Source organism: Dermacentor albipictus, chromosome 8, assembly GCF_038994185.2.
Source record: "Dermacentor albipictus isolate Rhodes 1998 colony chromosome 8, USDA_Dalb.pri_finalv2, whole genome shotgun sequence".
Classification (NCBI taxonomy): Eukaryota; Metazoa; Arthropoda; class Arachnida; order Ixodida; family Ixodidae; genus Dermacentor; species Dermacentor albipictus.
Window position 1 is genome coordinate 59,903,346 of NC_091828.1, and position 22,147 is coordinate 59,925,492.

General features: G+C 43.1%; 1 protein-coding gene across 4 annotated transcripts in view; it reads right to left on the reverse strand.

The window, feature by feature from the left end:
* Positions 1-7,806: 7,806 nt before the first annotated feature.
* LOC135915169 (AP-4 complex accessory subunit Tepsin-like) overlaps positions 7,807-22,147 on the reverse strand; it is a 63,485-nt gene continuing 49,144 nt past the window's right edge. For all 4 annotated transcript variants that reach the window (XM_065448206.2, XM_065448207.2, XM_065448208.1 and 1 more), the window contains 3 exons: positions 20,557-20,731; positions 13,298-13,432; positions 7,807-8,709 (listed from right to left, as the gene is read on the reverse strand). In XM_065448206.2, the coding sequence (XP_065304278.1) occupies positions 8,665-8,709; positions 13,298-13,432; positions 20,557-20,731 (355 nt within the window). In that variant the 3' untranslated portion in view covers positions 7,807-8,664. The remainder of the gene's footprint in view (positions 8,710-13,297; positions 13,433-20,556; positions 20,732-22,147) is intronic.

The window sequence follows — 22,147 nt, forward strand, 5'->3', positions numbered from 1 at the left end:
TTTGCTGGATACTTCTAAAAAGGCTGAAACACAGTCATTACTTTTGTGGGACCCTATTTTAATGTTCGAGAGGTAGAACCAAGTTAGAATGAAAAGTGTGTAAACATTTGATAATTGATAATCTTTAACTTGTTAAAAACTAAATATAGTTGGCACTGGTGGACTTTGAAGAGATAAACAATACATGTTATAAAATGGAACTTCGTGCAGAATTACATAAAATATATGGCACTAGTGAAACCCTGCACAGTACAGTTAAACAAGAAAAAAAAAGGAAAATGGCAAAAGTGAAAGTTGAATTCCAACTGAAATATGCAAGAAATTACAATATGCTCTGGGGAAAAGGAAATTACTGGTTTAGGATTTTAAACCATATGCACTTTTCTACAAGGCGAAGGAATGTCAATTAGCTGAGATGCTTGGATGAAACCGACACCTTCTTTGAATGGCCACACTACCAGCAACAACGAGCATGCGAGAATAGATGCTCCGACGCTAGAGATTTGCTGGAATCGACAAGAACTCCATTGCTATGTCAAATACAGGCTCCAAACCTGCGCGCATGTTGTTGCCACGTCTTTAGTGGACTGGAAGTGGCATGACGATCAACGAATGCGTTGCTATAGTATGCCTTCAATTGCGAGCGCATTTAAAGCCTCCGGCTTCGGGTGGCGTGTGGGGTGTGGGGGAAGGTAGGAGAAGCGCTCGGCTCGGTATCACTCTGGAAAAACCGTCATCAGTCGCTCTACCAGAGCCACACAGTCACTGCTCGTGCGCTCCCGTTCCGGTGCGATTTCAAAATTTTCGTGCCACTCCTATCGAACTCTCGAAAACAATTAATCGAACAGATCTAATCGATTAAGTCGATTAAATGAAATGTGGACATCGATGGAGATTAATCGTTTCCCTAGATACATTTAGTCGATTAATCCTTCATCGATATTACCAACCCTTGATAATGTACGTCTGATAAGGTTAAGGACAGATAAGGGTTGAGAAGGATTGGATCAATTGCGATAAAATTCATAACGAGTGATAAAGATTGATAAGTCTGATTGAGTCCGATAAGGCTGATAACAACTGATGAGGGCTCATAAGGATCGGGTCTTGTCCTACAAGGTGGATAACGACCTATAAGTTTAACAAGGGTTTATACTCGTCGGGTCAAGTTTGAAATAAAATAAAAGTTTGAAATAAAATACACGGTGACTGATACTCATTATCCATCGCTCATGCCTCTGCTTAGTATCACATATTGAGTTTTCATTTCAGTATTGATGTACTTAATGGCTTTCTTTTTCCGTTTCAGAGCTGCGCCTTGAAGAAACTACCCCGTGAAGAAAAATACACTTTGGCAATTTTGGCATATTTTGCGGACTTCATTTCTGGATAGAATGAGGTCTCTTGCAAAAGAATAAATAATGTCCCACCTTCTCACTTATATAAGTGTGAATCTTCAAATAGAGAAAGTCAAAAACCCACGTGTGTCCCTGGCAATTTAGTTCATCTGTGCTGTCACGTATTCGTATAAAGAGAACATTTAGCGTGGCGCTGAACATGTTAAGCATGTATCAGCAGGTGGTTAAGAGGCGTTCTTCTGCTTTGGGGCTTTTTTTTTGTCTTAGCCTTCTCAGGGTGCTCCATGCACTTTCCGGAGCTATGTTCGTATCTATGTATGTTTCAATCTAACCGTTCTCCCACCAATCTGGGTTAGGGTAGTCCGTGGTCGAATGCGTAGGGCATCGGACTACTGTGATGAGGGAACAGGCTTTGAAAGCAACCATCGCACCAACTTGGGTCATCGAATATTTGGCAACGTGAACATATATGTGCCGCTCTTCAACGAAGCTCTTTCACGCCGATATGAGTCGATCACTGTAGGTGCGGAACTGGGTAAGCGCCCCTGTTCAAGGACACACTTTGACGCCGAATGGGAGCACAGGGTATGCGACACTAGGTCTGTGTTGGTCTTCAATGAACCTCTTTGACGCCAACTTACGTAACCAGGTATGTGTCACTGGGAAAGATGAAAAGAATCCCTTACATTTATCCAATGTCGAGTGGAACGGAACCCACGTCACAGGGGTTCCTCTAGGACAGCAGCTCGACGCCTTAACAGGCTGCGCCACGAATACACTGAGTACGTGTCACTCTTCAATGAACCTATCGCCAACTTGGATCACGGGGTATGCATGGGGTATGTGCGAGTGAGTGTCCGCCAAGCGAGGGAACGATTGTCAGCGTTCACTGGCACCAGCGCCGCCATGCTTCCGCTTCACGATCACACACTCTCTTTCTTCTCGTCTCAGAGGCCACACGTAGACTTCTCGGCAGTGCCATAAGATAGCGCAGCATGTCCAAAATGAAGTGCAAGATAGGAACCCGGTCTACACACAACGCCCAGACAATACGCACGCTTGCGGACGCACGCCAGCGCATGCGCAGACGGTGCAGCACAACTCGTACATGTCGAAACCAAGGAGGTTAAAGAGAAGGCAGTGACTACAGTGACGGGGCCCGGCACTTTAACATCTGCACTACAGTGACGGGGCCCGGTACTTTAACATCCACACTACGGTGACGGGGCCCGTCGCTTTAACAACAACACTACACCGACGGGGCCGTCACTATAACAATGTCGGTATTGGGGGCGAGGACGACTTACGGAGTCGCCATCTGTCGGAAGCGCCCAATGCAGCGATCGCAGGGTTCGCGGTGACCGACTTCGCATTTGCATGCATGTCCTCGCGCAATGTTTCGCTTTCGCTCCGAGCACGTTTTCGCACCGTGCCGTGAGCTTTATGCCGCAGCATATGAGCATTTGACAGTACGCAAGAAACCATTGTTGCATGGACACTATCGGAGCTGTTCAAAAATAATTTCGTTATAGCTAGGGTCTTCGACGCCTACAGCGACTTGTGATGTTCCGTCGCGATGATTCAGTCTTAATTTTCTTTTTATTTTCTTCTAAAGTCTTGGAAGCTTCAATATCATTATTTCTCAAATTTCATCGAACTGCATGTTTATCGGTCTTCTAAGCGAGCAATTACCCGCTGCTTCTTTTTCTTAATTCAGTAGAATATTCATAGTCTGGTGCTACACAAGCAGGGACATGTGCCGTGCCTTTTTTAATGTGTTTTTACCGTTCCCCTTCCATTAAAGTGAACTTTCTTTCTTTATTATAATCATCATAGGTGTTACAGTGCATACGCAAAAGATTGTACATTCGTGGACAAGTACCCATTGTGGTCGTTCGATCCGTATGTGTGCAATCAATGTATTCTGTTACTGCACGGAAGTTGCTGACATCGTGAAATTCACGTGGTGTTGTGGACAGTACTGGAATAAAATACCGCGGTCCGTGAAGTGCTCGGCATCCCCATAGGCGCCAGCACCGAGAAGCTCATGCAGCTGGGGGTCCACAACACCTTCGATGAGGTTGGGTCACACAATTAGTCCAGGTTGTCAGGCTCGTTTTCTCGCCTGCGGGGAGACGGATCCTGGAGGCGCTGGACTTTAACCAGTCAGGGAAAGGCGGTGCGTGCTCGACGTGTGGTCGCGGGAGGCCGTCACGGTCTCGCCGTTCCCGCGCAACGTGCACCCGCAACGCAATGTAGGCACACGCCGGGCCCGAGCGGCCGCACTTCTCGGACCCGTCGCCGACGACCCACGATCGGTCGCGTTCGTCGACGTCGCCCAATACGGTTCGTCCGACCGGTTCGCGGCGGCCGTGGTAGATCACAGGGGCAACCTAACGCCGCGTCCGTGCGGGGCAGGTTTCTGGATTGCGGAATCCCGTCTGCACTCTAGAACACATGCTCTGGCGGTGTCCCTCGTTACGGGACCACGGTCATCTCACCACGGAAGAAGAGTGGGAGGAGGCGGTCAGGCACGGCCTGCCCGTCCCAACGTCGGAACGGCTCGCGGCGGCCCCCTCCCTCATAAGAGGGTTTCGGAGTCGCTCTTCAGGACCTTAATAAAGTTCACTGCCTGCCGTGAAGTGCTCGAAGTTGTTTGCATAGAATGTTTGAAAGAAGTGCGGTCATTGACGTCGCTATACAGTGTTGACGTAAAGTGCCGGTCCCGTCTATGGTTAAGGAGACGGGCCCCGTCACTGCAGGGCAGAGGTTAAAGCGCCGGGCCCCGTCACTGTAGTGTATATGTTCAAGTACCGGGCCCCGTCACTGTAGTACAGATGTTAAAGTGCCGGGCCCCGTCACTGTAGTACAGATGTTAAAGTGCCGGGCCCCGTCACTGTAGTCACTACCTAAAGGGAAACTGCTGGTGTGGAAGTCGCCTACACCGAGGGTCAAGCCGGCGGCGGCCATCTTGCAGGGGGCAAGAAGCAGCCTTCCAAGAGCTTTGCAGCGCCATTCGCTGACTTTTCCAGCGGTATTTAATTGCTTAATGAATCTTCAAGTTCTAATGCAACACTGTGGGCTATGAGGCAAGCCAAGCCATATACTGGAGGTCTCCCAATCGCAGATATTCGAGTGCTGAGGCATTTTTCCATTTTATCAGCATCAATATGCAGTTACCTCAAAGTAGAAAAAGTCTGCGCAATATAGTGCTTATTCACCTTCAGTGTAGAAATTGATCAATCATGAAAGCTGTCACAATAAAAAGCAATTCAAAACTAAATATGTAGCATGAGAGGTAGCAGTACATGCAACAAACACAAGTATTTATTATTATCTGCATTGTCATCAGGTATTGCTGGTGCTTTGGTAACTTCATTGCATGGAGGGGCTCGGAACTTTGGCGGCGGCCGTTTCCTTTTAACCTGAAACATAAAATTTTCCTTTATTCTAGAGCAAGGCAATGCTAATGTGCAACCTTATTTAAATGAGAAGGGTAACGCTAATGCATGAACTGCTTGTGCATCAAATATTCTAAAAGCACCAGAGCGCGCTAGCCCACTTTGAGATCCGCACAGCACCACGCACGGCAAGATACGACGACCCGAAACACATAAGCTGCGGCATCCTACGATCACTGGTAGGTGCCAACACTGTAGAGAGGCCCCTGACACATATCTCTTGGTGTGGGCCTGCCAAAAAAAATTCAGCTCTCACCCGCACCCCAATCCTACCAGACAGGACTGGGAGGCAGCCCTGCTTGGTTGCTCAGGCATTTAGACCCAAAAGGCCTCGGTCAAGAGGGCCAAGCTGGCAGCTTCGACCAATGAGGTCCCAGACTACGGACTTCACCTAGTATGTAGGGCTCCTGCGTGAATCCACACCTCTCTTTCTTGTTTATGAATGCTTTCCATCACCACCATCCCCGACAGCAGGGACTCCAAAAGTCCAGGGGACACACTTTCTCCCTTGGGGCTCTTTGCCATGTTGTAAAAGCTTATGCACTACTGCAAAAGCTTAACAGACCTGCACTACATAGACTACGACATACATAGACTACGAGAGCTACCTTGTGCAGCGCTGTGGCCTACGAAACTGACAGGCTGACAGCACCCCTGAAGGAAGCACCGAATGTTCCCCCAGTGGCAGGAATGCACAGCGGGGCCTCTCTAGGCAATGGTGGCAGTGCCACGATCTTCACACCTCCCCATTCTAGCCACCCTAGACTGGCATTCACATCTTGTGACTAATGTTGCCGACCTTCCCAAATTTAGCCGGAGAGCTCCAACTATTTAGGAAATTTCCCGAGACTCAACTTGACCCAGTTGGGATGGCACAATGTATAACAAATGTAAGGGCAGCTAAATGTACTAAATTGTCATTCTCATGCAAGTCTTCACGGCCTTTTGCAAACTCACAACACCACCACCTCACACTTCTCAAAGCGAGACACCTTTTCCCATACATGGGCTGCATTTCCCTGTAGATTTCGATGGGCGTTAGTCCATTGCACTATAGAAAAACGAATCACACTTCACTGCTTGTACGCCATCGACGTGTGAAGCATAACCGTCTTCAACAACTCACAGCAGTGTTGTGCTGCGGAAATACCAGTAGATAAGGCCGGGCCGGTCCAAGAAAGGTCCACTGCTGGGAATGGATATGTTGACTTCGCATTTACAGTCATAATACAATTAAAAAAAAAGGGCAAGGACTTTCTGGTTTGCCCTTGTACAATAAATAAACCAGGTTTCGTCTTTATAATGTGTAAGCTTGCATGATTACACATTTTCCTCTTTTGTCTTCTGTTTCCATGCCATAAACATAAAAGCTATCTTGTTTTTGTTGTCTTAGTTGTGTTGTTGGTCATAACCGTTCACAGTACCTCCACCTGTATCGGTAGCTGCGTAAGCCAGGCAAGTATGCTGCCTCTGTCTAGTTGTAAATTGCAATATGGTAGGACTAAAAAAAATTTACAAGTTTATTTATTTCAGATACAAACTGGTGGCTCATGGCACTGAAGGGGTCAGTCGTCGCCAGCCGCCACCCCCTCCCCTTCGCCTCGTCTCGAGTTCGTCCACTCTAGAGTTGGCAACCCTACTAAAGACCCTTTGTCTATTCACAATGTCTTTCATGTTCGTTTTCATGTTCCATGAGTGTCTTTGTAGAAAAAAACATTTTTAAAAAGCAGCATGTTCATGATTGCACTGCTGTCAAAAATTTGCACCAGCAATGAAGCAGAACACACTTGGTCGAGCTCACCAACCCAGCCGCTCACGTTTATTTCACTGGCAACCCAGTTATCTGCTGACATTAAGAAGTTTACAGACAAACTAAAGCTCTCTAGTACTCACTGCACAGCCCAATGTAGTATCATAACAGATGACCACACCAGGAAGCTGCAGTCAGTGCCACAACATTACGATTGATGTCCCCCTTCAAACCAAGTGAAAACATTTTGTCAGCGGGACATCCCAATCATGTTGCAACATCCATGCACCATTCTGAAGACAAATAGGCCATCCACCAGACATCCAAGTTCAGATATCCTATCAAGGACATCCAAAGGATGTTGTATCTTAACTTTTCTCGATCCACATCTGTATAGTTGCCCTCCCAGAGGCTTTGTCTCTCAGTTTCCTCACGACGGAATTACTTTTTCTCATGCGTTAAGATTACAAGCCGAGGCTGTAATGTCTGCAGCTAATGTGTACACAGTACTTAGCCTATCTTCTGAAGCGACCTTCTTTGAAAGCTTAGTTCAATACACCCCTTGTGCCTGGAAGAAAGCCACGAATAATAAAGAGAACATTGCACTTGCAATGCACTTGCAATGTGCATGCATACATGTACACGCAATCTTACTGAGTAGTCGTTCTTCCAATTGCATCTGTCACACAGCGTCTGTTGCAAACAGAATATACATATTCATAAAAGCAAACACTGTGCAAAAGTCTCTGACATGTATGCACAATGTTCGCAGCAAGTCCCCATGACAAACCTTGCGCACATGCAAGGGATGTCCACAGGATATGAAAGTGTTCCTAAACAGATGTTCAAGAGACGTCTGGTGAACCATATTCAATGCATCCCTGGGATATCCAGGTATGGGCAATGGATGTCCATAGTATATCTACTGGAGATCATTGCACTCACAGGGTTAAAGCCAGAAAAGAAGCAAGGCTAGGGCCTGTCAATGTAACGACATTCAAAATAGAATTATGAACAGTGGTAGAACAAGAGGTGTTGTCGGAGCCAATGCGTCGGCAAGGGGACTTGTCTTCAAGACATCAGGACAACAGCAAGGACAACTCTCCTTGGTGAAACGTTGGGTACAGCGTTGTTCCTTGTTCTACCCCCTGTTAACCACACTACAAGCTTCCATCTTTCCACAACCTTCTTTCTTGCTTGGATTCAAAGTGGCAGGAATAATTACCATACCAGCATCGCAGACACCAAAAGGAAGCATTTATTTTTCTGCTAGCACAAAGACTATGAAAAAAAAAATTAAAGTGTTTGCAGCTCTCTGCTCAAATTCAACAGCACTAAGCATACGTTCAACATTTCTATTAAAAGAGTGTGGAGCTATATTGTTGGAGACTGACAATGACTGAAATGCTTTCTGACCTGTTCACTAATAATGAACTGTTCACTACATCTCCAAAAAAATTAAAAATCGTGCTCTTCGCTTCAGATAAAGCTTTCTACAAAGGTAGCATCAATCACGTGTGTTTTTGTAGAATTAGATTATATCGTCATCATCACTTCTGCATGCACAGTGCAAAAGGCTTTATTCATTAGGTTTCATACAAAGATTATCAGAAATGACAGGGGTAAACAAGAAAGCCCTGTCCTTGTACAGTGAACTCTCCTTAAACAGAACCTCAAGGTACCAGGGAAATTGATTCCATTTATCAGTAGTTCCATTTACTGAGAGACATTGCAGAGAGCATTGCATGAATACGAAACCAACCAAGCGTGAGGGTAGTGTTCTGTTTGAGTGGCAGTTCCATTTAAGTGATTTCCGTTTATCGAGATTCCACTGTATGTTGACTTGCATGACCAAGTGACTTGTGTGGACGTGGCAGTGACTGTGAGAGAATTTAATAAAGAGGCTAGACAAAGTGCTGAGTCTGTCCTGGTAGCAAACCAGCCAAGCTACTACTGAATCAAAGAAAAAGACACGGCACGGCAGAACCTGTCACGTCATGTTCATTTTTGTGTCTTTGTCTTGATTCGCTGCTGCACTTTGTCATATCAATGCAATAATTAACTTCACATAGAGTAACATGCATATACTTGGTAGTCATGTCTCTGGCTCCTCTATCAGCTTCTGGATGATCAGGGAAATCTGCACAGAAAGATACAAATGATAACAACAGTTCATTCACTGGGGTGCGATTTCATCACTGCATGCAAAGGTCAGAAGTGCTATAATTTTTGCAGTCTTTGGAACTCTGCACCCACTAAAGTGCTTGTGTGTTATGCAACATACAAGCTGAAGCAGCTGATACTCCATGGCTACCACTATTAATGCATAAAGTACAGAGACAACATGAGATGACAAGCACATGCACAAAACTCAAGACCAGGCTAATTCAGAGACGAAAAATTCTGCAGGTCCAGCATGCATGTTGGAATCTATGTGGAGTGAAGCTTTTGTGAAGCAGTTAATGAAATGCTATAAGTATGCCCATTTTGTTCCGGCATCTTTGGCATGCAGAAAACTGGTGTGTGCATGGGCTCTCGTACACCTGTGCTACACAATGCGACAAATGTGGTAGTGCCTTGTATTCCTTCTTTTTTAATTGTACCAGCCGCTTTTTGGCTGATCCCCCATTGTGGGTATGTAACACAGTATTAAAATCATGACCATGATAAACACACAGCTATCATCTCAGAAAACTATTTGGCGGCATGATATGTACCTAAGTGTGGACAGCTGGGCTAGTTGGCTGTGAATAGCATTATGACACATCGTTAAAGCGCACAAATAAACATGGAAGAGCAGGGAGGGACAACAAGAACAGCAGAGTTCAACTCCAGTTCAAGTCCGCCGTTCTTGTTGTCCCTCCCTGCTCATTCGTGTTTATTTGTGCACTGGAATGACGTGTCATAATCATATGTAGCTTCTTGGCCAATCCCCTGTTGTGAATATGTGCCATGGTATGGAAATCAGAATCAGAATCAACATGCAAACATGCGTCTTGGCAGATTCCCCCTTGTGGGTAAGTGCCATAGCATGGAAATCATCATCAGAGCCAACATGTGTTGACTATCTGAAAGAGCTAGTCGTCGTTGGCACAAGACAAGCATATGTACGGCCCAGTCTTTCACTGGGACATTCTACAGAGGGCTATTAAGAAAGGGCTACCTCTCGATCTGTACAGCATCAGATTTCGTCCAGCTGACATCAAGGAAATGCTTTATGACAAAATAATGCTCCTCAGCCTCGACAGCACACGGAAAGCGTTTATGCAGGGTAAGCATTCATATATCATTGTACACTCAGTTCGTGAAAGTTTCATAGAAAGTGTTGTGCAGTACAGACAAGTGAAGTTTAGTGTTTGACAGAAGCCCGTCTGGTCGGGATGGAACATGGTGAAAACGTAGACAAAACCTGGGGCATTACGCCAACCAAAGTAAATTTAAAAGAAAAGAAGACATTTCGGCTCCCACACGGAAGCCTTGGAGACAGGTAAAAGAAAAAGACTACTTCGGCCAGCATAGTGCCCTGGTTTTTTCTACCTTTCACCGCACAGAGAAGAGCATAATATGCTGCCTAAACTGCCTGATTGTATTGTAGTGCTTGATGACTTGGTCGTATTGAAGAAATTTTAATCCAGCTGTGTCAGCAAAATAGGCTGACACGTTTTAACCATTGCACTCCATTTTTTCTTTCCAAAACCAGTAACGAAGAAAGAAAAAAGTGATTCTGGCTTAATGGCTAGAGCATCAGGCTGCTGCGCTAGGGGGCTGAAGTTTGAATCCCATCGCTAAATGTGCTTCTTTTCTACATTTTTTTTACTTTTTACAACCAGCAACCAACTACCCGACCGAGGCAAAACCATGGGATGGCAGGCGAAAGCACATACGGTATATATAACAGAATGTTCAAAAAACCTGCTCACCACAGCAAGTTCGAAAGCCTAGGTTGGCCATTTCCCTTCAGCCATGCTTAACGATAAACGTGAAGGAATTAAACCTTGGGAGATGTTGTTCTTGTCAAAAGCTAAGCCTAAGGAATATGCATGCATTGCTCCTATTGAAAAGAGAATAGGAACTATTTACCCATATCCTCAGCTTAGCTTAGAGGGTGTCTACTGTATACACAACTACCGAAAATTTCATTAGTAAACACAGCACCATTGCTATATGATCAAGAGTTCAGCGGAACACCATCTGGTCAGGTAAAAGCATCATTTGTATATTAAGTTACTGGCCAATATAACAAAATTTTCACTTGTAAGAGGAAGATGTGAGGCAATATTTTGCAAAATGTGAAGTGCAGTATGCCTTAGACATACCCTCGTAACATTGCAAGTGTAATGTGGTTTATGATGAATGGCATTCATTTGTAATGTCATTTGTTTGCTGCCACATGGAAAAGTGCAATGACATTCGTTTAAAACAACATTTTCAAACGAATTAGACCACAGAACTAATTCGCATTATCTAGGCTTGGGACCGAATGCATAGCTTCGACGCATCACCAACTCATGTTTTCTGCATCTTCGAAAAAAATTTGTATTTTTTTTTATTTGTTTTACAAATCGCCAGTCTATTAACATGGAAATTCACCAGAAGTTTGTGACAAAAAGTCACTCTCACTTCTGCTGCTGGATGCCGGTCTGCTGAAAAGTTGTGCACAGTGAACCAAAGCAGAAATTTTGATAAAGATATGGCAAGACCATTTAGGTAATTTAGGAGCCCTATGCTGTTGGATATGTTGTTTTTAGTTTGGCATGGCTAAGCTTGACTTTACTTGACTTGTGCTGGGCAGGTGTGACAAACTCTAAAGCAACCAGGCATATATTTTCAAAGCAACTTTTGTTATTAAAAGGTATTATTCAAAAGATATGCACATGTTATAAATGGGAGTTTTGTTAACGTCTTTTTTTCCCCCAAGGACATGGTCATCATTTTCAAAAGACATTTGTCTTCACCATGTCACAGGGGACTGTTTCGTGTGGTGTTTGTTAAATAAACATTCACAGATGCAAGAGAGCAATCTCCTTTCGAGAAATAAAAGAAATACGAGTCATACTCGTTTGTTTGGAAGTTCTGCCACTCACTGGCAAAGCGGAAAGACTCTGCTTTTATTCCTCCTCTTACCTACTACGAGCTTAACCTCTGATCTCTAGTAAGACTTGTTCAGCTTTTCTGAAATTTACATTTGGCTACCCATTATAAGGCCTCACGCTACCCTTGAAAAAAAAAAGAAAAGAGAATGTCAGTGCCAACCGGTAAACAAGCGAAGAAACCAAGTGTTACAAGAAGATTAATGAAGACAAAGGAAACATGCTCAATCATTGTCATTACATGTAGAAAAACAAAACCTATGTTAAGACTAGCCGCAACTGACATGACAACATGCCAGAATGCCAAGGAGGCACAGGCGTGAGCTCTTTCCAGTATAGAGATGTTGAGCGGCCATTGACCAATCATGGCAGCTATTGGCACTGGTACCACTGCTGTAACCAAGTGGTCTTAGGCACCGTATTTTCCAGGCCTGGACAACTTGGGTGCAAACCTCAGTACCGTCAATGGATTTTCGTTTATCGTTTCCCTCCTGCAATATGTTGTGTTCAAATCTACACCCCAGTGTGGCACCCTCTGGATAACAGATGCAGATCTCAAAGGCTATGCTTTCGCCAATTGCATACAGCAGAAGCAATTGCAGGAGCCGGAAATACTTTATAGACATTGGGTTTTGAACACCACCTGTTGCAAACTAACGAACTTCCTTGAGCAGCTGCCCTGACTTCTGACCGACAATCAGCTGCCCTTAAAAGCGAAAGCATCATGACACCCCCCAGGTGTGCAGCCAGCCAAAACTGAGCACTGCTCTACAGTGTTTGCAATCCCAAAGACAGGCCAGTGTGCACTCATCAAAATTCCTGGCGATAATTAAAAATTCCATAGCGACAATCTACAATGCCACTCACTTCCCGTGAAGGCAGCACAGGGGATAGAAATGGCTACCCATTCTGCCTAAAGCGGGCAATTAGGGTGACATCATGTACAACAATTACATGGTTTGCATTGTACATTCTCACTCCTAATGTCTGCAGTATCCCTAGACAAAAACTACTCCACAGGCAAAAAAATTACATGCAAGAGCTCTAGGAAAATTGTTTAATAAGAGTCAAAGTGGCGGTGTTTCGTGTGCTTTGTTCAGAAATGTGAGCAAGAAAAATGACGGAAACCAGGCCTTGGTTACCCTTATCCAGCCTGCAGTATAAAGTTTGTTCCACATCTGCTGCCATAGATCTAAGGTTTACTGGCTAACACTCCCGGAGCTACGTCTATTACAGATACGCAAGTACTAAGAAAGAAGATGGATGGACAGCTGCCACCATAGCTCAAGTGGTAAAGCACTGAACACGTCATGTGGAGGTTGGGGATCTGGCTCCTGCTGCAAGTTGTCCTATCTTCTACTTTCATTCTTCTTTCCCGTGTTACTTCTACATTTCCAATTTAAAAGAAATCAGTTAACATTCCATGCTGGCTTCATTTCGGTGTTTGTAATGGTGAGAGATATTGCCATACTACATCAATTGCAAGTCTCTTGCTAGGAAACAGAGAATGGCACTTATGTCTAAGCTGTTTTCTGCGCACATCAAGCAGGGGCATAACTGGAGCAAACAAGCAAAAGAACCATGATGGAATGATATGCTGCAAAGGGTGACGAGTTGCATTGCCCCTTCAATGCTCACCTTCCTGGCTTTGACTTGGACAGGATCAGATGATTTCGCCTGCAAGTCTTGAAGCTGTGCCAAAAGTGGTGCCCCCTGGCTGGCAAGATCAATGTCACCCTTTCGCAGCAAAGCTTCTATCAATACCAGAGCCCTCTGGAAAGCGTAGCGGTCAGGCAAAAAGGAGCAATGTTACTTGTGTAGAGTACGGTAGTGAAATTTGGTGCCGTTTTCACAAAGCATTTGTGAGGATGTTACGATACACTGGTTGTTTTCTTTTTCTATTTTCGTGGCTAATAAAACAAAGAAAATTACAATGAATAAATGCCTACTCACAAATGAAAATGAAGGAAATCAGAACAAGAACTGTGATCCCACATGAATTTGCTCGCTATATACATATCATGCATATAATAGATACAGATATAGTACAATCACTTTGCCTTGACAGTCGACTGAAAGAGCACTGATACTTCCAATGTTTATCTTAAAAGACATCCGATAATTCCCAGGCATGCTGACCTACATGTTCATAAATTTTAGAATAAACACAAGGGCATGATGATCCAGCTTAAATTAAAAGCTGACTTCCTCTAATCAACAATTTGACAGAAATTTGTCTGAATCAGCAGAAGTAACATTCTGCCACAAGCCAGAAAGAAAATGCTGACCAGAAATATTTAACTTGCCTTGACATTTCAAGCAAGTTAAATACTCTCCATCGGCACTTCATATAACATGACTAAGGCGACCACACACGTTAAGTAAGAAGGGACATTTTAGGGATGCAGCATCACTTTTCAGTGATGATGCCACAGTGCTCTGTCCCTTCTTTATTTATTACTTATTTGGTTTCAAAACATATATAGTACCATAAAAGAGAGTAAAAAAAAGCAAGGAGCAGGCTGGTAACTGCCACTGGAAGGGGCACTAATCCTGCCTATACTCTTCAAGAAGGACGGGACAGAAGCACAAAAATGGAAGATACTTCCTTTTACAAGTTCGCCACAGCTACACAGAATTAGCCACAAACAACAAAGCCAGCACCACAAAGTTACAATGAACTCACACCAACTAAAAAAAAAGAGACTAATGTTGCAAGCTTATAAAATTAAGTGTAAGAAATTCAGCAAAGAAAGAAAAAGCAGTTAAGTAACAAGAAAATGCTCCATGGTATTCATTGCATAGAATGTTGCCATGAATAGCATTATACAGTGACTACGATACCAGCCATGAGGCCCTGGGTGCACATGAGCAAAAAAGGCGGAAAGTATTTAAATTCTTAGGAAAAAAAGGCACAAGCACGCCATAGTATCACGCGTTTTCAAGGTGAGTTACAGTGAAAAGTATTCGACTAGCAACAATCATTCCTCAACCATGACTTCATGGGATGTGACAACGAGATAACACTCTTGCCTCAGTTGCGACCAAGCAATAACTTAAGTTTTTTCTAAAAAGTCGCATCCTCAGAAACAAGAAACTCAAAGGAACCCATAGCCTTAACGACTTATTCGAGAAAACAACCAATTGAAATGTGTCTTTAATGAGACATCAATCTAACTGGTCTTTCTGGTACGCAGCTCTTGGCAACGTTTCTTCCTGTCTCTGGGCACATCCGACCTCTCTTCATCCTTTATGGTTGGGAAAATATGGTCCCTTTATGCACAACCAAAGCGGAATTTCATAAGACACAACCTTATAAGGGAGTAGCCAAAAAAATCTCCAGGCTTCTTGAATATTTGATTCCCACTAACTCAATTACTGCAAGAAGCAATTACAAGCCTAGCACTCCTGCTTGCGCGTACAGAATCCTACACGACGTATGAGTACGGCATAGTGCTACCAGCAGACAATCTAACCCGGATGGTTCGCATGTGTCGCCTGACGAACGTCCTGATGTTATGAACTCTTACTTTTCTTCGATATTCACTCATGAACCGCATCATAACATTCCGAACGTTTCTAATCCCAAATTTTCTCAGATGCTGCCCATTACAGTTACGGCGGAAGGCATTGCAAAGCTGATCGAAAAGTTGAAATTATCAAGCAGTCCCGGCCCCGATAACATATCTGCTAAAGTGCTCAAAGCAACCGTAATCCCATCAAGTCGTTTACTACAAATAATCTTTACGCAATCCCTCAATGAAGGCGCGCTTCCAGATGACTGGAAGGTCAGCAAAGTAGTTCCAGTATTCAAAAGTGGTAACCGGTCTGATCCTTCAAATTATCGTCCAATCGCTTTAACATGCATTGCGTGCAAACTAATGGAACATATAATTTATTCCCAAGTCGCCCTACACCTTGATAACAACGGGTTCTTTTTCGCCAAACAACACGGTTTCAGGTCTGGTCTTTCTTGCGAAACGCAACTTTTTGAATTTACCACCGAGCTTCATTTAAACCTAGATTCATTATTTCAAACTGATGTAATATTCTTAGACTTCTCAAAGGCATTCGATCGTGTTCCCCATCAACGACTAATCTGCAAACTCTCTTCTCTCGGCCTACACCCGCAAATTCTAGCCTGGATTAAATGCTTCCTCACCGACCGCCTCCAGTGCACCATTATAGGTGGATGTTCTTCAGCCTCAAGCAAGGTATTTTCTGGAGTTCCACAAGGATCAGTCCTTGGTCCCCTTCTCTTTCTCATCTACATTAATGACCTCCCTTGTGGTATTTCATCATCCATACGCCTCTTCGCGGACGACTGTGTCCTTTATTGTCGAATTTCTACAGAGTCTGACCAGGCCCTTCTTCAGAACGACCTGCACTTAATAGATAACTGGTGTACCAAATGGTTGATGCAGCTTAACATTTCTAAATGCAAATTTATTCAAATTTCCCGCAAGCACACTAACATCACCCATGAGTACTCATTACGCACAGTCAACATCTCGCAAGTACAAACGTATCGCTACCTCGGTGTCCTAATCGCTAGCAATCTTAACTGGTCGGAACACATCACGAAACTGATCGCCGACAGCTCTAAAACACTAGGCTTCATCAGAAGAACATTATCGTTGTCACCCCCTTCCGTCCGTAAACTGGCATACGAAACTTTTGTTCGAACAAAACTTGAATACGCTTCCGCGATTTGGTGTCCACATCAAACATACCTAATCAATGCAATAGAATCGGTCCAGAACCGTGCTGCTCGATTCATATCTTCAAAATATGACTACGAAACTAGTAGCAGTAGTATTAAGTCATCGCTCAATTTACCCACATTAGTCTATCGACGCAAGATAGCACGTCTATGCTTATTCCACAAGCTGTACTACCATTTTCAACATCTGCGCGAATCACTTCTTCTACCACCAGCACGTTCGTCACGACGCCTGTTCAATTCACTCAGTTTACAGCGCCTGTATGGATCAACTGCTGCCTTCAATAAATCATTTTTACCCACAGCAATCCAGGAATGGAATGCACTCCCAGATGCAATTGTCAGGGAGCATGATCCTGGAGAATTTAAAGAGCGGTTGCTTTCCCATTTTGGAAACTACAATTGAACAACCTCTCCTTTCATTCCAAGTGTTGTTGCATTTGAAGTTGCCTGTACTCCTATTTTGTATTGCTGCATTTCTTAACCTGCGCTATTTCAATTCATTCTTGATGTAACATCTTTGACTTATGTATATCTATGACTCCCCCCCCCCCCTTATGTAATACCCTGTAAAGGGTCCTTAAGGGTCCAATAAATGATGATGATGATGATAATGCAAGGCAGTCACAGAACCTGGCGATATGGTGTGGCAATGAGGCAATACATGTAGCTCTTAATTTTGGCACAGAGAAATAGGGAATTATGGTATTTGATGAACAAATGAGTAATGATGTGGTATCAATTCAACAGCAAGTCATACCCATAGTCGAGCAATAACTACCTGGTAGTAGATATAAACTAAGGGAAGACTTACTCACACATCTACCAAGATAACCTGAGGAGTAAGCGGAAGCGGAATGCAGCAATAATAAAGCACATAGCACTTTGGGGCTACAATAGATATGAAGTGGTACAAGGAATTTGGAAAGGAGTAATGGTGCCAGCACTAATGTCAGGAAATGCAATTATGTGCTTAAAATCGGAGACTTGTTGGGGTTAGAAGTTAACCGATGCTTGGTAGGTCGACTGGCATTGGGGGACCACAGTAAAACCACAAATGTGGCAGTGCAGCGTGATATTGTTTGGAGCATAAATAAGTGCACAAGAAATTTAGTTTTGAAGAAAGACTGAGGAACATGGATGAAAAAAAAAAAGAGAGCAGCTAAATTGAACAAATATATGTACCTCAAAAGTGTAGACATGGAATGGAAGATGAGGCCAAGAAAGTGTAAGCTGACAACCAGGAGTCACCAAAAAAGTGAGAGAAACGGAGACGGTAAAATGAATATGAAGGGTGGAAAATGATCGACCACGGAGATTGATATCATACGGCAGTATATATATATATATATGTGTGTGTGTGTATGTATGTATGTATGTATGTATGTATGTATGTATGTATGTATGTATGTATGTATGTATGTATGTATGTATGTATATCCGGACTGGAAATCTGTATAACACGAAAAGCAGTGCCTGGCTAGTATTTGAGGTGCAAACTGGCTCCCTGGGGACAAAAACATACTGGAGCAAATATTCATAACAGGATGAGGTATGTGTCACCTGCAGCAAAAGGATGGCAATGACTCAAAAAATGGTAATTGAATACCAAAATATTCAGGCCTGCAGGTCACGTCCACCTTCCAGAAGCACTAGTATTCAAAGCAATGAAAGCATTAACTGGTCAGCAGCTAAGATAAGGGAGAGACATTTAGAGCGCTGGCAGAAAAAAAGCAAGGATGATGTTGATAGAGTTGCAGTCGTTACAAGCATACATACCTGTACAATATAGAGATAGAGGTTTTAATGAATAAAGAAAAGATCAAGAACAGAAAGGCGATGTGCTACACTGCAATAGATGTAGGAAAGCCTGATAAGCTTAAGCAGCCTAGGTGACTATTTGCTGCTGGAACATTTAAATTGGTATGCCAATAAACATCATCTTCACCATCTTCTTCTGAGAGCAGTTTCAATTTGAGACTTTGAACAGAGTTTGAACACATTCATTTATTTTCACCAACACAAAACCTGTTTCTGTCTTTTGTTTACTCTATTCCCATTGCCCAATGCTGAGTAGCTGGTTAGATCTTTGACTAAGACTAACCACTCAGCTTTTTCATCGAAATGAACTTCTAATTCTTCTATCATTCACTCTCTCTCTACACGACTTTTAGAAAAGGCTATCGATACTCCTAGAAAACTGAGACAGCTCCAGCTATAGGTCAGCAAAATAAATGGAACTCCCATAGACTTACTCGCAAAATAAATCTATTGCTCTGGTCTCACTCGGACTCAGATTTAGCATAACTCCACTCATCTGTGCTTACTCAGACTCAAGGGTTGGTTCAAGTATGAGTTCATTCATTCATGAGTTTGCTAGCTATATGGCTGCAGTGTCACTTCAAGAACTTCTGGACACTCCTGGACACTGCTAAGAGGCTCTCCTGCCATCTGCAGAAACATGCAGCTCAGATGCATCATTAGAAGCATACTGGCCACAGCATCATCTTCTGCTGGTAAGCAAAAGATGCAAAACAAACCTGGATATCAGACCAGGACCCAAGCAAGGTAGCTTTCAGGCGGCACTCAAACTGGCAAATCACAGAGGTTGCGCGACCAAGTCGGTTGAAAAACAATGGTCACTTTGTTCGAAAAGCAACTGTCGCAAGTCATTTGATTGCTTTCTGCTCAATTTTCTAGCTCTGAGAATAGAGCCACAACACTGCTGAACTAATCGGCAACACTGAAGCAGGGCATCGGCATACATTATTTTATGTGGCAATGGAGGTGCGAGCCAGCATGAACTGTACTAATTGCAAGAAATTTCTGTGTCGCGATGGGTAGGCCGCACGTGTTGTGAACATCGGTTAATGAATAACAAAAAAAAGGACAGGACAAATGACAAAGACAGGTGCAGACTTCCGGCTACTTAATAACTGTCAAAATGACATGCAAACATGTGATCAAAACATCTCACATCTAAAGATAGCCACCTAGAAACACATATTCACACAAGGGTGCTGGCGATTTTACATAAACAATTTGAAGCTGGTACCCGTGTACATTGCTTATGTTTCTATATATATTCCGCTTGTCTGCTGGTTTGTCGCCACCTATTCAAGCAGCATCCAGATAAGCGCGTCACCAATGAAACATTCCCGCCTCGTGTTCGCGATCCAGGCTTGCCTCGTCGCGCTACAGTACAACTACTCAAGCTGAGGGTTGGCTGCGTGAATGGGCACGAATATTTATACAGACAAGGATGTGCCAGTGAGAGACTATCATCTCCTTGGCCTGCGGTGTACGACACTCGACGAATGTTTGTAGCCCCGTAGTTCTGCGTCTAAACGTGATCAGGCTCATCATGCTCTACTTACTTTTCTAGCATTAACTAACTTAGGTTCACGTTTGCAGCATCGAAAATATTCTATTCAATATTCTGTAGTAATGTGACTTTCAGTGACCGGCTCTACTGTGTGTGATCTGTACTGTATATTCTACTTTATTCTTTACATTTGTCTTGTTGCTCTTTCTTTCCTCTTTCATACCCTCCTTCCTATCTTCCATTTCTGTGTTGCTGTTACCTCCCTTCTAAAGAGTAGGCAGGCATTGTGCCCTTCCGATGACAGTTGCCAGTCTGCTCCTTGCTTTCCCTTTCCTGTTAATGTATATATGTGTTCAAAACAAATAATAATAATAATAATAATAATAATAATAATAATAATAATAATAATAATAATAATAATAATAATAATAATATATGTTCTGCTTATGCATGTTGCACAAACTTGGTTTTTGAAAGCAATGTACCAACTAGCCAGTTAACAAATTCTTTTGAAACATTGCAAGGTTCCCTGAAGAAAAATCTATCAATTCAGATTAGGTGATTATTTGCCCTTTGTGTTCATTTAAATGGTCCCTTTCTTTCAAAACACTACTTGGTGTAGATAACAAATAAGATACTCAGAGAACTAACTATATAATAGTATTACTCAGCATAGCTTTTTTCATGCATACTATTGCAGAAATCTCCAAGCAGCATTTCTGAGATGCAGTGAACACCAAAGCAGGCACTGCCAGTGGCTATTTACTTCGGAGATCAAGGCAGCACATCAGGCACGGAGTATTTGAGAACATGGGGGCTGGTCATAACTGCAACAAAGAAGGGCCTCACCATCTGCATGCTCTCTTGTGGTGCAAAGACCTTTGCAGTAAGCAGCTGCGCAACCCTGTCCATGTTGAGTGCGGCGCACCTCTCACGAGCGTCATCCAGTTCTCGTCGCAAAGGCGGAAACTCTAGGCTTGGATCAACGAAGGCATCCACAGCCTGTGCCTCTTTCTCGTACAACCTGAGAAGATAGCAATGTCAGCAATTAAACAAAGCTAGTCAAAGGTGCAGAGCCAATGTGACTGAGTTCAAGTTTCAATGCCAAAAGCATAATAAGACGGACATAAAAAAGTGTCCTTGAAACAAATAGTGATTAATCAGTGTGTTCTAACGGTGCTAACATATGGGGCAGAAACTTGGAGTCAACAAAGAAGCTTGAGAAGCTAACGATCCCACAACAAGTGATGGAACGAAAACTGATAGGTGCGACATAAGAGAGAAAGACAATTGGCACAGATTAGAGAGCAAACACAGGGAGCTGATATTCTAGTTAGGAAGAAATGAAGTTGAGCAGGCCATGTGATGAGTATGAGTAAGGCAGACGACAAATGTTAAATATTAGAGGTAACAGAATGAATGCCAAGAGAAGGGAAGTGTAGTCAAGGATGGCAGAGAATCAGGTGGTGTGATGAAAATTATGAAATATGCAGGCACAAAATGGGATCAGCATGCACCAGGCAAAGTTAAGTGGAGATTTCTGGAAGAGGCCTTTGTCCACAGTGGACATAATATAGGATGATGGTGATTAAGAACGGCAACAGTTTCCCATCATTATTGAAAAATAGGACCCCCGTAACAATATGAAGCATCAGGCAGATAACTACATCTACAAATGTATAGGTAACTACATCTACAAATGTCTGCAGGCCTTTATGTCATATCTTGACTGTAATTGATGGAAGCGCACTTGCTTTCTTTGGTGTGGATCAGGTTTGCATAAATATGTTCATTTCAAGCCTCAAGTGGTCACAGGCTGTGGCATATTAAAGGGACACTAAATTAGCTAAGTCTGATAAGGCATTCTTTCAATTAAGATTCTATATACTTTATCTCATGTAATTTAATAGGTGCATTTTTTTAAGGTAACATAAAGGCCAAAGTGACATTGTTTTATTTATGCTGAAATCTCAGTGCTAGTACGTCAGTGTGACATTACGGATTTCAAAGTATTTTTACATATGGACAGTTATTGCCAATTAAGCATTCTTGAAACTTGCTAAGTCTTTGGTTCTTACAGAACAAAATATAGTCAACATTTTCCTGATAAACTGCAGGCCAGGCTTGAGCAGACACTGTCAAAATTCCGACGTCACGGAGCAAACTTCAAGGCAGTGTCCCACCTGCCTTTCATTTTGACATCTTTTCTGACTTCTTGAGCCTTACTCAGGTTAATAGTATTTTCTTGGTATTGTAGAGGAGTAATTGACTAATAAAGCTTAAATAATGTTTCTATTTAGTGTCCCTTTTAGCCGAGCTGAGTTTAGCCGAGCTGCAGACTAGATATTATAATGTCAAATGCAAATGTTCACGTCTGTGCCTAAACATTACATGCACTGACCATTCTGTATTAAGTTAAGTACATACTGGGTGTATAGGG